The 15301-nt window shown below is 37.9% G+C and overlaps 1 protein-coding gene across 10 annotated transcripts in view; it reads right to left on the bottom strand.

Annotated features, from left to right (window-relative positions):
* Nucleotides 1–771: 771 nt before the first annotated feature.
* The window catches only part of Asxl2 (ASXL transcriptional regulator 2), a 135993-nt gene continuing 121463 nt past the window's right edge, over nucleotides 772–15301 (bottom strand). For all 10 annotated transcript variants that reach the window (XM_071601410.1, XM_071601418.1, XM_071601417.1 and 7 more), the window contains 2 exons: nucleotides 12241–12952; nucleotides 772–11310 (listed from right to left, as the gene is read on the bottom strand). In XM_071601410.1, the coding sequence (XP_071457511.1) occupies nucleotides 8866–11310; nucleotides 12241–12952 (3157 nt within the window). In that variant the 3' untranslated portion in view covers nucleotides 772–8865. The remainder of the gene's footprint in view (nucleotides 11311–12240; nucleotides 12953–15301) is intronic.

Below are 15301 nucleotides of genomic sequence, written 5' to 3' on the forward strand. Positions count from 1 at the left end.
ATACTCAGAGATGGAATTGCTGGTCATCCTTGCTAACACTTTTTTGGTTTTGCCATCTGGAAAAATGATCAAGTCCTTTGCTATTTCTCTTGTTCTTTATAAATTTAGAATTTGCCAGATGATTTGTACATATTTTCTCCCATTCTGCAGGTTGCCTTTTCACTGTTATATATATATATATATATATATATATATATATATATATAATATACACACACACACACGTTTATGTGTGTATGTATATATTTTTTGTTGCTCATGATTTTATCATATTCAAATTCAGTTATAAAAGCCCTTCCTGTTTTCCTGAGTTCTACAATTTTTGTCCTTTTAAATTTTTGTATATGGTGTTAGGAATCCAACTCTATTCTTTTGCATATGAACATCATTTTTCTTAATACCACTTGTTGAAGACTGTCCTTTCCCCACTGATGACTTGGCACTCATTTGAAAATAATTTAGCCAAACATGTGGTGGTTTATTTCTGAGCTATTCTTTTCCATTGATCAGTCTTTATGGTAGTAACAACTGTTTTGATTATTGTAGCTTTTAGTATCAGGTTTCCCTTCTATTTTTTAAGATATACACTTAGTCAAATTGATTTCTTGAACCTCTCTTTCAATATTTAATGAAGAGATCAGTACTTTGTAGTTCCCAACATTAGCAATGGCCCATGGACAGTTGTGCCATCAGGGACAGGGGAAGGGGCCACAGGCAGGTAAGGCACCTGCTGCGTGTCTGTTTCCTTTAGAAAAGAAAAGGCACAGTCCGTAGAGTAAAACTGTATGCCTTTATTCAACATGAGTCATTAAATAAAATACAGGTTGTCCATGTGCAGAAACATTGTTATACATTCAACTCTGAAGAAGGTAGTTTCTATATGACCAATAAAAGGAACAGTCAACAAGTGAGAATAAAGTCAATAGTGAGGAGCTAAAAGGCAAGAGTTTTATCTGTCAAAGTGCTAAGGCCTATGTGCACAAAAATTTAAAAGTGAACAAGACCAACATAAGGTCTTTTTTTCCCATTCTGATTTCTCTTGCTGCTGGTGAAAGGTGTGATGCAGTGACTTACTGAACTGAGTTTTGAAAAAATAGGTCAAAGCACTTATGGCTACGAGAAAAGTTCTTAATTTCTAGTTTCATTTGTCATGTACTCCAGATCTTCCATGGGTTCTAGAGATTTTGTGAATTCTCAAAGAACATATTTGCTCTTTAATCAGTACTTTATTATCAGAGAATAAATTATATCCTTCCCAGTCTAGAACCCATCTCCTCATCTAACAAAGGGGTAGCAAATATGAGACTCGGGAAGAATCAAGATTGTTTGAAAACTTGATACGTAGATTCAGCTGGGCACTACTGAAGTCTCCAAACTGCTATTGCCTGAAAACCTAACATTGCTGACTTAATCTGCTTTTTTAAAGAATTAACCCAACACACATGAAGTTTTATATACCATATGCTCCACTGGAAGGACATAGGCTGTGTAAAATAAGTTCTAAAATACTTTTAGATATTCTGGTATGACTTAATTCATTATTTTCTTATTAGGATATTTGAATTTAAAATATTCAAAATGAAGATCCCTGACTAAACTTAATAAAACGAAGCACTGAGTCACCTGGGTCTAATAAGAGTGCTTATGAAGCCAAGTTCCATTTCACTTAGCAGATATAGGTAGATACACAACCCCAAATTCAAATTAACACAGCCCAACAGAAAACCACTCCTTGGTCCATAAATGTCTCAAGCCAAATTCTGTGTTATATTCATGGCAACTGAAAATCATGTTAAGTGAACTCAAAATCTTTTTAAAAAATTAAGCTGCTTTAAGTTCAGTTAAATCCACTTAAAATCACATTTGGTTTATCTCCCCCTGCAAAGTATCATTTATGTTTTCCAGTTAAGATGAAAATCAGGATGTTTTCCCTTTGGCTTTTTGGGTTTGAATGGAGTTAGGAGGGGGGGTTTGAAGTTACTGTTAGGAAAACCCACTATCTAGGCACAGCCCATCTCTATAGTAGATCAGGTTTCCTGTCCTTCCTTAGGAAGAACTGTGTAGGGATTCCCCTTTGTAGGATTTCCCCTGAAATCTACATACAAGTATGGAGTATTTATTCCTTAGTCCATATGGTCTCTATGAAAAAAATCCAATCTTCCGTTGAAAGTTACCAAGTATTAGGAACATAGATTATATCCATCCTCCTAGTTCTTGGGCAGAATTGAGACTATGTGATACAGTGGAATACACCTAACAACTCTTTTAACTGGAACATAAATAGATAATTTGGCATACAGAAGTTGAGTTGCAAATCCAATAATCTGTGTTAAAGACAAGTGGTAAGTAAAATTCAAGTGTAAGCACTGAAAAAATATAATTATTTATCCTTTGAAACCTTTTCTACCTCAAACTTTCTAGAATAAGAATTAGGATTTTAATTTTATACTAAAATTAAAAGGTATAGGGTCATGCTAAAGCCATTTTTAATTCAAGTTCTGTGACTTGAAAGAAAAAAAAAGGTCAATTCTATAGTATTAAGATAGAAAACCAATAATATTAATGTATTTTTTCTATTCTTGGAGAAAACAGGAATGTAAATTCAAAATGAAGGGATTCAGTTCCTTCTCAACTGTAAGGTGAAAATCACATTTTTAATAAAAAATTTCCTTGAGTTTCTTTTGGATTTGAAACTGTGTTACTTGCCTAGCTGTTATCTTGAAAGGGTTAACTGAACTTAGTACTTGCCTGGGGTTATCTTAAAGCATTACATTTGGCCTGCCTCTCTCCAATTTAGATTTAATAGATTTCTTATATAGTCCAATAACAGTTCTCAAAAAAGGTAAAAACTTTTTTTTTTTCAATTTTTAAGTTGTAGATGGACAAAATACCTTTATTTTTATGTGGTGCTGAGGATTGAACCCAGCGCCACACACGTGCTAGGCAAGTGCTCTACCACCAAGACACAACCCCAACCTCAAAAGTAAAATTTTAACCTGGCTCCTCACTTCCATGCTGCCTGGTTTTACTAGGGACAATACCTTTTTTTTTTTTTTTCTTTGTGTTTCACTTAGTGCCTCAAATGCTTCTATTTTATAACTCATTCATGCTCTTTTAACATGTCTTGGAAGCATGTAGCACTGACTATTCCTTGAGTCCTGAACATGCTATATAGTTACTACTTTAGGAAAATATTTTTTTTCAATTTACCTAATACTGCTTACCTTATATAATCAGCACTTTAGTACCTAATCCAACAAATACTTGAGTTAGTAACATGATTTGCACACAAAAAGTGAGAAACATGCCATGAAAGGACTTCTCAGAAACAGCAGATGTCAAGTAGTGCATAAAATGAACACAGGCTTCTAAGACTCTGAAGTAAATAAAGGGTAGCTGAAGCTGTCTTGTGTTCTGGTAATTGCTCTTTCTCTCTGAACTGCAGACCAACTATACCTTTAGGTTCCCTGAATATAAACTTTATTTCCCATGAGGTAGGTAACCTGTTTAAATAATGATAAATATATATTAGAAATGGAGAGTCAATCTTTGAAAAATGGTCATTATGGGCTAGTTTACACACATTTAAATATTTCTCCTTCATTCCTATTATATATGGAATTATGGAGGATGCTGATGTTCCCTGAGACTTATGAAATATTTCCTTTTGAAACAGTACATTTTCAGCTAAGCTATAGAATATTCTTCTCTTGGATGGCTGAACTATCTCCAATGTCTTTGGGTAATCCAGATATTTGAAATTTCAGTTTTTGAAAAATAACATTGTCTATTTAAGTATTGCTATGTATCTTTACTGTTACAAAGAAAAAAAATTTTCCCCCAGTGAAAACACAATCAGAGCTGGGCAATTTTAGGGAGAATGAACTAGTGAATCATAATAAATGGTTTCATGGGTCATCAAGACACATTCTTGAAAATGTAACCTTTCCAACTTTTCTTTCAGTTCATCAATAAATCTATGCATTACCCATTTAAAAGAACAGGCTACATATTTGCAAAGACCATCTATTTAGGTATCATTTTGTTCCCTCCCCATCACATCTAAAAATCAAGTATTTCATAACCACAAAATGAGTCCTCTTGGACAGCATTCTAGGTATGGGACTCAGACATTTGACCTCTCCAGACATCTGGCTCAGTCATCTCCCTGTCATTCCTGACAGGAGAGAGTTCAACATTTCAAGAAGTGTCAGAATCTAATGCAAGCATAGCTATCTCTCTTCACAAGGTTCTCCTGGCTCTCTGAACTCTCCAGATCAGTGAAGCAGGCAGGAAATGAGATACACTGGTTATGAAACTCACTTCTCAGAGAAGAACTGGGAAACAGGAAACAAGTTTTCTGTATCTTCAAGAGATTATTTCTTCACATACTCCTAGGGCCTGGAAGATGGTGACACTGACTGCCTGCTAGTGAACTATTAATCATTGTGAAGAAAGAAAAACTTTATATTCCTTACCAGTTTTTGTTTTAGAAGCAAACAATAGGTACATTAAAAAATGGACTGCCCTTTGTTTTCTTCCACTTTCTAGTAACATATAAAGTTGTTAGGAAAACATGGAGATGGGGAGGAGAATTCAATATTTTTCTGTAAGTTCTGAAAGAAATGCACTATCCTAATCTATCACCAAATACCTCATTTCACACTCTTCCATAAAGTCTGTGGTAACCTTTTCTCATAATACTATAATGCAATAACTGAGGGCCCCTCCCCATGCCACTCTCAGATAGATGTCAGACCTCAAGATTCACCAAAAACTCCAAGGTTTTCAATTTCACTTTTAATTATCTTTTGCTTAATAATAAAATGAAAAATAAGAATATATGAATACATACAATCTATATACATATATTTATTGCAAATACTTAAAATTCTTATGTAAAATGATTTTTCTATATTTGTGAAAAAATATGACTTATTAAATGGTGTTGACACCAACTTCTCTGTACATACCCTCAATTCCAATGTTAACAATTCCTTTAAAAAGGCAAAAGACACAAAAGTTTAGCATTTACCAAACCAGTCTGTACAAACCTTATAAGCCAGTGGGGAAAAAATAGCTTGTGGAAAGTTAAGTGAATTTTCTTTTAAAATAAAAATAAACCCCAAAACTATTCCCCTTATTGCATTTTTTTTTTTTTTAAATAATCTGAGTGTCTTCGGAGTAACTTCCTTTGAAATAATTTGTGCCTTAAACAGTGAGGTCCTACATTAAACATACCATATATAAGAAATTCAGTCTTCCACTGTCACTTTTTACATAGATATTAAAATATATATTACTTAAAATATATTACTGGAAAGCTATTTTTAAAATTGATCTTTAATATTTGTATCAAATGTAAAGCATTAAAAAAAATAAAGTAACCAAGACTCTATGAAGCTATTGCTTCAACTTTAGGAAATGTCTTACTACCTACTGTTTTCTTTCAATAGGTATGTAGGTATTGAAACATGTAGGAAGGTCCCTGCCTAGCATCATGTTTCTCAGTCTCTTTGGACTATTCTATAAATTGAGCTGAAAACTACTCTTGGCCAAGTTTTTCACTTAGCACACTGTTGTAATGTAGTGGGGGAGATTTTCCCTCCTTGCTATGATATCAAAGAAAAAATACCCCTGTTTATTGACAGTGAATTTCAGAAATAAATAGCAGTATAATGACCAACCCCATTAAAACAAATCTTTTAATCAAAGGGTTCTTTAAGGATCTCTAAGGTAAAGGAAGGCAATAATAAACAATTAGGCTAATGACTGGCAGGTCATTAATATGAATGACATTGCACCTTCACCTGGAAGGCAATAAGCTCTTCTTTTGGCTATTTAAATCTGAGATAAGTTCTGAACCACCTACATCCGTGTGCCTTCCCAACTAATGTAAGCATGCTTCCCTCTAACCCAGAAAAATTCCCCATTATTGGCCAGCTCTTTCTCTTTAAATTAAAATGTTACATAGATTAGCACAGACAGCTTCAGTATCTTGAGCACAGGGGTTAAGAAACTGAAGCAGGGGAAACAACTCCAGGTTATTTGGCTTTATTTTCCATTTAGTAGGATAAAGAATTTTTATTAATCAAAAATCTCTTAAGATTCAGGGAACATTCTACTAGACAACTTAGAACATTTAAAAATCAGACTGAGAGGACCTGCAGTGGAGGCTACCTAAAGGCTAGAGGGCATAAGGGAGGCAAGTGCTCAGGCTTGTCTTACTAGTCGTGGGAGCTGTGCCACCTGATATCCTAAGAAGAGCTTAGCACTTATTAAAACATTTCAGAAATAATCTAAAGGTAAAACCAATCAAAAGCTAAGATAAACACTGATTTAAAGGTACTGGAGTACCAAACTCTAATATTGAAAGGGCCAGACTGTAATGCATTTTTTCTGTTCAGCTTATAAAACAAATGGCTTTCTCCTTGAAACCACTGTTTGAAACAATAAACTGATTCATATTTAATTTACTACCAATATAAGAGAATCTTGACTCTCATCTGGTTGAGTCTGAGGCAATGTATCTTGCTGGCAATTTGTTTTTGATGCTTTCTTAAATGCAAACATTTAGCTGGGTATTATTATTTAGAATCTGGAGGATAGCAATGCTTAGAACTTATCTGCCCAGGAGCCTGGGTCAAGGGGAAGAAGCAGGATGTGAATTCCTCTCTAAATGGACCTGAAAATCCCTGTTGCCTTCTTCCTGTCCTGGTTATAGTCCATCCATTCTTAGATTAAAGGTATCATGAAAGAAAAAGTTTCTGGCAAGAAAGGAGCAGAGCAGAAAAGTTGTCTTCATCAATTCAAACTGGTAACTGATATTTAGTGCAAGGTCAATTCTGAAAAAACTCCAGCACTCAGTGCTGCTAACAAGGTGAGGAAGTGAACAGGCTGGAACCAGCGACAGGTCTTTCTAAATCTACTAGGATTAATCAAAGTTACTCAAAGTCTGGGAGCAGAACCCTGGTTTCTGTTTCCTACTAGTTTTTCACATGAGAATTTCTTATCCCTGGATCCCTTAGACCCTTTCTTTTTAGACCTTAGACCCTTTTAGTTATGTGTGTGCTAGAAGAAAAGGAGAAAAGGGAGAGATTAAAGGACATCAAATGGTCTTGTTTGAAAGTGCAACACAAATATTAATCCTATATTGGTCTTGGGCTTCAACAAAAGAACCAGAAAAGAAGAATGAAAATAACTTCCTAAGTTAATTTTAAGAGATTTTGATGCAGGGAATGGAGTGGGCAGGAGCAGGTAGCAGAACGGGCAAAAGAGATAATTGCCTCCTTTTTCCTAATCTGGAATGTAACTTATTTAATAGGTTTAAATTATTCTGAATTTTGTAAGTATCACATCTTGAGTATTAAGTACAAATACAACTGTACTAGGTTGCACTAATATTTTTACTTTACACACTTCTAATTAGGAGACTTGAAATCGATATGCAAATAATACAAATCGATAATCTCCTATTTCATGCCAAATTCTGGTAAACTAAATTTTTTTTTTTTAATGTTCTTTAACCATGACATAAATTGTACATACTTAAAACTTTTCGGTCACTAGAAAAGGATTCAAACCACAACAAAAAGAAAAGAAAAAACAAAACTTGGAGCTGTTTTTCTTCCTTTCCAGACATTCCTTAGCCATTCACCAAAGCCCCTTTATATTAAGCATCCTTAGAGCACAGATAGCAATAATTCCAAATTAGGGGACAAAAATAAGAAAATGTCTTGTATTGTGTGTGCACATGTGGTGTTTAAGATAAGATTTAATAAAATCACTCCAACCTCCTTATATGCTTGGGAGGTAAAACAGGTTGCACAGAAGGAGCCAATGTGCCACTGAAGAGCTTTTCTAGCTGTGACAACAGCTGACTATATAACATTAGATTAAGGGCTGGAAGAGGAAGAGAGGCTACCTTGTTTCTAGTGTGAAAATAATTTTCCTTTATGTTTAGTTTAACAGTTTCTGCAATTTCATTCTCTTGTCCAACAAGACAGTTTAAATCACCCCATCACTAACACTTGCCTGCTTTCATCTTACGCTAGTATTTCAAACAGGTTTGTGGGCTCCCACGAATGACAAAGTATTATTGCTGGAACTGCTAGATCGATTGCCATGAAGAGACTACAGTCATACAGTGGGGCCCACAGAGGCACTCCCTTCACAGACCACAATCACTGTCTCAGGCCAGGAGGGTGGGATTAGGGAACAGCAGGTCTCTACTTCATGACAGTACTGGTTCACAGAAGTCAAGAACCAAGCCAGGGCTTTCAGGGTTGGAAACACTGCCTGTGATGGAAAGGAGACTTCTACTTCATAAGGTTCCATTCTAAAGTATAGGGGCTGTATAAATCCTGAATTCAAATTGTGCAAAGGCCAAATAACCTATATAGATAATCTGCAACCATAATGTGAAGACATCATCAGTGTGAATAATCATTGGGTTTAGACCACTCTTTCCATTTCCTATTCTTAGGAAAGGTCAAAAGAGATAGCTTCCTTTTACCATGCATGACAATCAACTTTTCTCAGTCACATAAAATGGAACATAAATCTGAATTTAAAGTAATACATTATTACCTAAACACTTGGAAAAATGTTAAACAAATGTGACATATTTACATGATTTATAAGTGCAAACTTGTCACAAATTCACAAAAGTCTTGCTTGACTTAGACTTACTATACAAGGTGCTCTTCCTCTAGAATGTAAATGACCTGTACTCTGTATTCCTGATTAATATTTTTCTTAAGAAGACAGATGAAACCTTATTTCAGTGATTCCAAATAATGCAAAAACACATCTTGTTAACCCTTTCTTTCCCCCTTCTTTACAGTGCATTATCTTTAAGTCTCATTACCGAACCACAAGGCAGGAGACACACAGTTTAGAGGGGCCGATGCAATCATCATGGCAGAAAGCTCCACACCCTTTGCACATGATCATGGCTTTCAAGCGGCAGTAACATTTTGAAGGCGTGTCCTCAATGCTATTTTCTTCAGGAAAGGCTGGAACAGGCATTGTCTGGCCATGGCTGCTGGGATTTATAGCTTGGCTAGCAGGGATGGTAGTGACCGTCACTGAAAAGGACATGACATCACCTACATTGCTAGATACCTGGCTACCTGGTACAGCAGAGTTATGGTCCATATCGGATGAGGTAGAGACATTAATCATGCCTCTGTAACTTGTCCCTATCTGTGTGGGGCTTCCATACAATTTTGGAGTTTGCAGTGATGAAAGGAGCAAAGGCTGATGGGTGGGACTGTCTGCAGGCAGAGAAAGAGCAGTAGAATTGAACAGCTCAGGGCTGCTATGTATTGTCTTACCTCTTACTGCATGAGCCATTTGTTTCTGTGCTGCCTGAATAAAATCTCTGGCTAGGGTCTTCTCATCAAATGTTTGGCCTCTAGCAAATAGGTAATTCTCCTTGCTTACAGTGGCTTGCTCATTCACTGGTTTCTCAGCCTTCACAATCTTGTTAGCTAAGCAATCATTGTTGGATGGGGTTTCCCTACTATGGGGTCCTGAACTTGTGTCATGCTTGCCAGAACTCTGGGAAGCCTGGGGCTCCTCCTTTACCAAGACAGATTCCTGTTCATCGCCAGTACTCTCCTCATCAGTTTCATCTTCTTTGCTGCTGCTACTATCTCCTGTTGTATTTTTACAATCTGTATACCCCATTCTCAAGGCTTCAGTGGGGCTACTAAGACAAAAGCGGTCTTCAGGATGTATAGAATGGGTCCTCCTAAAGCTCTCTGAACCCCTGCCATAGGTGGAAATATTAAGTAAGTAGTGACCTGCCATTGCAGGTTTGGATGTCCTTCTGCCAGCAAATCCCAGCATGAACCTCTGGCTTGTGGAGATGTCTTCTAACTGGAAACCTGAGTGAGCGAAGTTAAACTGTGAAGGCGGCACAAATGAGAGAATGTTCTGCCTCCGAACCCTCTGGATAAGAGTTTGAAGGATCTGATCTTGAGTTGTTTTACTTAGTCCTTCTTGGTACTGGTGTGTATCGATGCTAGAGTCCCTTAAATCCTTAGTTGAAAAGAGTTGCAGGGGCCTTGGAACCTGGGGAAGCTGCTTACTCTGCACGGTTTTCCCCAGCTGCTGGATAGCTGGATGGGACTGTCTGTCATTAACTTCTTCTCTGGTGCTATTTTCTGTTATGTTGGTGCCTGTGAGTGCTCCCATCCCTTTATCCTCTTTAGTTGTCAGTGGTACAGTTTTCATTTCAACTTTGGTGAGAGGTTTAGGCAGAATTTGCTCCATGGGAACATCTTTGCCTTGGAGCAGCTGAGTAACTAAAGGATTATTAGCTGGGATACTAGAGCTTGGTCTTGAAATGGGCCCATTCACACTTGCAGAAGTTCCTGGGGTTTTAAGGCTAGAAGCTGCTGACAAAATGTTCGAGGACAAAGCTGACCCAACAGATGCTACAGGTGCACTGACCTGGGGTACAGGAAGCTTTTCTAAAGTGGCTGTTGTCAATAATGATGTTAAAGGGGTAGGGGATGTATCCACTACTGCACTAGCAGTTGTCTTGGCTGAGACTGAAGGATTTGGTGTGTTCATATTAGAATCTGCTTTGGATTCAACTGTGCCATCAGCTACAATAGAAATGGGCAAAGCTCCTGAGATCAGAGCAGAGCCTGCTGGAGAAGAAGAGGCTCTCTCCTGTCTGTAACTACTAGGCCCTTGTGGGTGGCTAGGGGAAGCCACTGTGACTGATGCCCTGGCAGGGTTCAGTTTTTCACTGTTCAATTTCTCTATGTGAGCTGGTGATGGGACACTCGTGCATGCTCCACTGATGGCAGATGCTGGAGGCACTGCGGGGGTTTGCTGTAGTTGTGCTCCAGAGACACTATGAGGCTGTGCCTGGCCTGGGGTCTTGGTCTCAGATTGGGGCTGAGTCTCTGGACCACAGGGTAAAAGCTCTCGCGTACCTCCCCTGCTTCCAGTTCCTGCCAGTTCCAGTGTGGGGCCCTTTCCAGTTGCACTGACTCCATCTGAGCCTGGACTCCCTCCTCTAGCAGTTTTTCTTTCACTACCCGCTCCTGGACCTTGTCCACCCCCAGGGCCAGGTCCTGGAATGGTCCCTCCAACTGAGGCGGCTGCAGCGGCGGCTGCGGCAGCTGCAGCTGCTGCCCTCTGTGCTTTGACCAGCTGGGCTTTTGCTTTGATGTCTGCAAGAGTTCTGGCTCCTGTTCTGTTAGGACTAGTGATGGAGATTGGAAAACGAGCCCTGGGAGAGACCTGCGATGTAGGAAACGGCATGGGGGAGATTCTGGAGACTGGGATCTGAAAGAAATAGGGGAGGAAAAAAAACACAACAAGGCTTAGTTTTCTTACATTTTTAGAGCAGGTAAACATAACAGCACCCATAAAAACATGGGACATCTAGGACTGAGCAATTCAAGTTTGCTTCTAGGTGCCTTCTACTCTGCCCACTCATAAGGGAGTAGGTGCACGTTTGCGAGTCATTCTCATGCCTGGCTGGTATTATTTGTGCTTTGGGTCCTAATCCCAAAATTTACAAATTAGAACCTCTAGAGAAAAAAAATTTGTTTCTAAAAAGCTGCTTGTGCTAATGACTATCAGATTTGAAATCACTAATTTTCATATCATAAAAGAATCTGGGGCTGGGATTGTGGCTCAGTGGCAGAGTGCTTGCCTCACACGTATGAAGCACTGGGTTCGATCCTCAGCACAATATAAAAATAAATAAATAAAATAAAGACATTGTGTCCACCTACAACTAAGAAAATAAATTAAAAAAAAAAAAAAAAAGAATCGGACTCCTGTCCTACACAGTATTTTGCAGTGCATCACAAAATGTGGACACTTCTAATAGATGACTGAGTTTAAAGGAGCAAATAATTCTAAGTCATGTTCTAGAGCACCTTGTTTAAAAAAACAAAAAGAGCCTTTAATTTCCAAAAAACACATTTTTTCTGGAAATCCTTAAGAGGTCACTGAAGACTTCTATTAATTTCTCAAGTCAGCAGTGCTGAAAAATTGATTATTAACTCAGAAGTTAGAGCTGTGGGATTTCATAACAGTGTCAAAATTTCACATATTTTACATCATATATTATATTTAAAACTGAATTTTATATCCTACAAGTGTTTCTACATTAAGAAATACCATTTATTACTTGAAATTTAGTAAGAATATCAAAAACCTATTGTTTAGGCCATCTCTCCTTTCCAATTCTCTCTGTTCTCCTACCTTGAGAGGTGGTACTTTGCGCACCTGGCCCCTGTCTCCTCTATTGAGAAAGGGCTGTGGCGAGACCTGAAATGGCTGTTGGCGATTCTCAGTGACACGTGGCCTTTTCTCCCAGCTTCCAGGGACCTCTTCTTGAGTCAGAGAAGATTTTCTCTTTAGGCTTTCTGGGCTCTGATCAACAAGAGTTGTGGGAGGTTCTTTGCTGCTGGTCTCCTGGGGTCCTGCTTCTGCTGTGGACTTCATTATTGGTTTTTCCAGCCCAGGACTCTTGGGTTTGGTTAGGGATGTAACTACAGCTTCTTGGCTTTCACTTTTATTATAATTAAAAACTGTGGTATGATAATTCTCTTTCTCAGATTCCTGTGCAGCAGAGGCAGTTGGTTTCTGCTCCAAGGGATCCTCATCCTTTGGGCACTTGATGGGAAAAATGCCAGTAAGCTCATTTGCACTGGTAGCTGAGGCAAGAAGGGGCTCTGTGAATTTGACATTTGGCTGTGCCTCATCTTGGCTTTCGTGTTCTTCTTTTTTGACTGGTGAAGGCATTTGTACTGCTTCTTCTTTACACTCTGACTGGGAAATGCCTGGGAGTATTTTGACAGGAGAGGCCTCTGAAGGAAGCATAGATTTTGGTTGCTCAGCTGTGGTTTTCTTTACTTTGGGATCACTGGGGGAAGCTGTCAATTTCTTTGAATCTTCAAGGCTCAACCCAGAACTAAACGGTGAAATAAGAAAATATTTTAATTGTGAGATAGCACATGTTATTGAAGCATTATGAGAAAATGGAACAGGACAAATGTTTAGAAAAACCCCTCACACATAGTAGCTAATTTTCATGTATTATCTTCATTATTCTTTTTTTGTTTTGGGGTGTACCAGGGATTAAACTCAGGGGCACTCAACCACTGAGCCACATCCCCAGCCCTATTTTGTATTTTATTTAGACACAGGTTTTCACTGAGCTGCTTAGCACTTTGCTTTTTACTAAGGTTGGCTTTGAACCTGTGATCCTCCTGCCTCAGCCTACTGGGCTGCTAGGATTACAGGCGTGCACCATGATGCCTTGCTTATCTTCACTATTATTAATAATAGTGAATGTTCTTGAGCCAGAGTGCCCAGTTCAAATCTTGGCTCCGATACCGGATGTCCATGTGATATTGAGTAAATAGACTAGCCTTCTGCACCTCAGTTTCTTCAATTGTATATTGGGGTTAATGACTTCATAATGTTGCTATGATGATTATTTCATTGGAAGTACTTAAAACTCAATACTAGTGGTTATCATTATTATTACTTCTGCTTATGGGGCGGTCATACTGTCTAGAGATATGTATTACAGACTAACTATGAGGACCTTAAAGAAAGCCAAGAACCCTGACCCTGGGACTTGGTTTGGACTGTGACCAATTTTGTTCTGCAGTATTTGTAGAAAGGCTGGCCCAAGAAATCTAAGGGAATCCAGAGGAAACTATAGGAAACTGGTTATTGATATTCTCCAGAAGCTGAGAATTACAAGTGAATTTTCAAAAAGTCTATTCAAATCTTCCTTGGTCTAGCTCTAAAATTTTGAGAGTGTGCTGCTACATTGTTCTATGGTGTAACTGGGAGTTCCACAGTGTGGCCTGGCTAAAAAGCTAAGCTAATCTTTAAGGGTCATTAATGATTCTTCTTAATATTTTATAATATTACATAACAGTCAAAAATCAATGAAATCCTCTCTGGTGACTTCAAGTCAGTACAACACATGAGAGGGTATAGCCAACGGCAAAACTAGGCAGTTATCAAAAACAGTCCTACTGGGCTGGGGATATAGCTCACGACACAACATTTGCCTAGTAATCGTTAAGGCCTGGGTTTGATCTACAGTACCACACACACACAAATCCCAAATAACGCCCCCAAAACTGTCCTATAACAGCTGGCAAAAAGTAATAGGTGAAAATGTATTCAACTGCTGTAATGTGTTATATATGCCTAACAAGGAGGAAGCAAATAAATATTAACAGAATTACTGTTACCTATAATATGGTCCAAATATATACACCATCATTTACATAGCTCAAAACTCATATCAATAATGTAGGGGGGGTGCTGGGGATATGGCTTAGTTGGTAGAGTGTTTGCCAGGCATGCACAAAGCCCTGGGTTCAATCCCCAACATCATAAAAAAAGAATTAGGTGTTTCTGAGTGGTATGTTTGCATATCATATGCATTTAGGCTTTGATTTAATCTGGGGGGAAAAAAAAGCAAAGAACACAGAAAAAATGAGAGTTTGAGACACTTAATCTCAAAAAGAATATACCCTAAAGAACTGTGAAGGGGATCAATGAACACTACCTGGAGATTAAAAAAAAAAAAAACAAAAACAAATAGCAACCTGGGTGTTCAATCCTATTTCAAACAAAGACACTCCATTATTATATATTTAAATATCTTCATCAAGATTTCATTTAGCTGTCATGTATAACTAATTAAAACAAATAAAAAATGATTTCACTTAGATTTTTATTGGAAAAAAACTATTTGACCACAGTTCTTTGAAAATAGGGATGTATGCTGGGTGTGATGACACAAGCCTATCATCCCAGCTACTCAGGAGGCTGAGGCAGAAAGACTGTAAGTTTAAGTTCACTTAGCAAGATACTGCCTCAAAAAACAAACAAACAAAAAAAATCAAAACAAAGAAAGAACCCACCTATAGGAAACTGGTTATTGATGTTCATATTTTCCAAGGAATGGATACTAATTCAAGATGATTAAAAAACAAAAACAGCAGCTCGGGAGGCTGAGACAGGAGGGTCGTGAGTTCAAAGTCAGCCTCAGCAACGGTGAGGCACTAAGCAACTCAGTGAGACCCTGTCTCTAAATAAAATACAAAAATAGAGCTGAGATGTGGCTCAGTGATCAAGTGCTGCTGAGTTCAATCCCTGGTACGAGAAAACAAAAACAAATACAAAAAACAGCTTCTTAGTAAAGAATTGTTGAAATAAAACTTGAAGGAAAAATTTCTGCTCAGGTAAAGCATTATATAACATATGTGCAGGAATTACCATATGGTTTACA

The sequence above is a fragment of the Marmota flaviventris genome, chromosome 14, assembly GCF_047511675.1.
Source record: "Marmota flaviventris isolate mMarFla1 chromosome 14, mMarFla1.hap1, whole genome shotgun sequence".
Classification (NCBI taxonomy): Eukaryota; Metazoa; Chordata; class Mammalia; order Rodentia; family Sciuridae; genus Marmota; species Marmota flaviventris.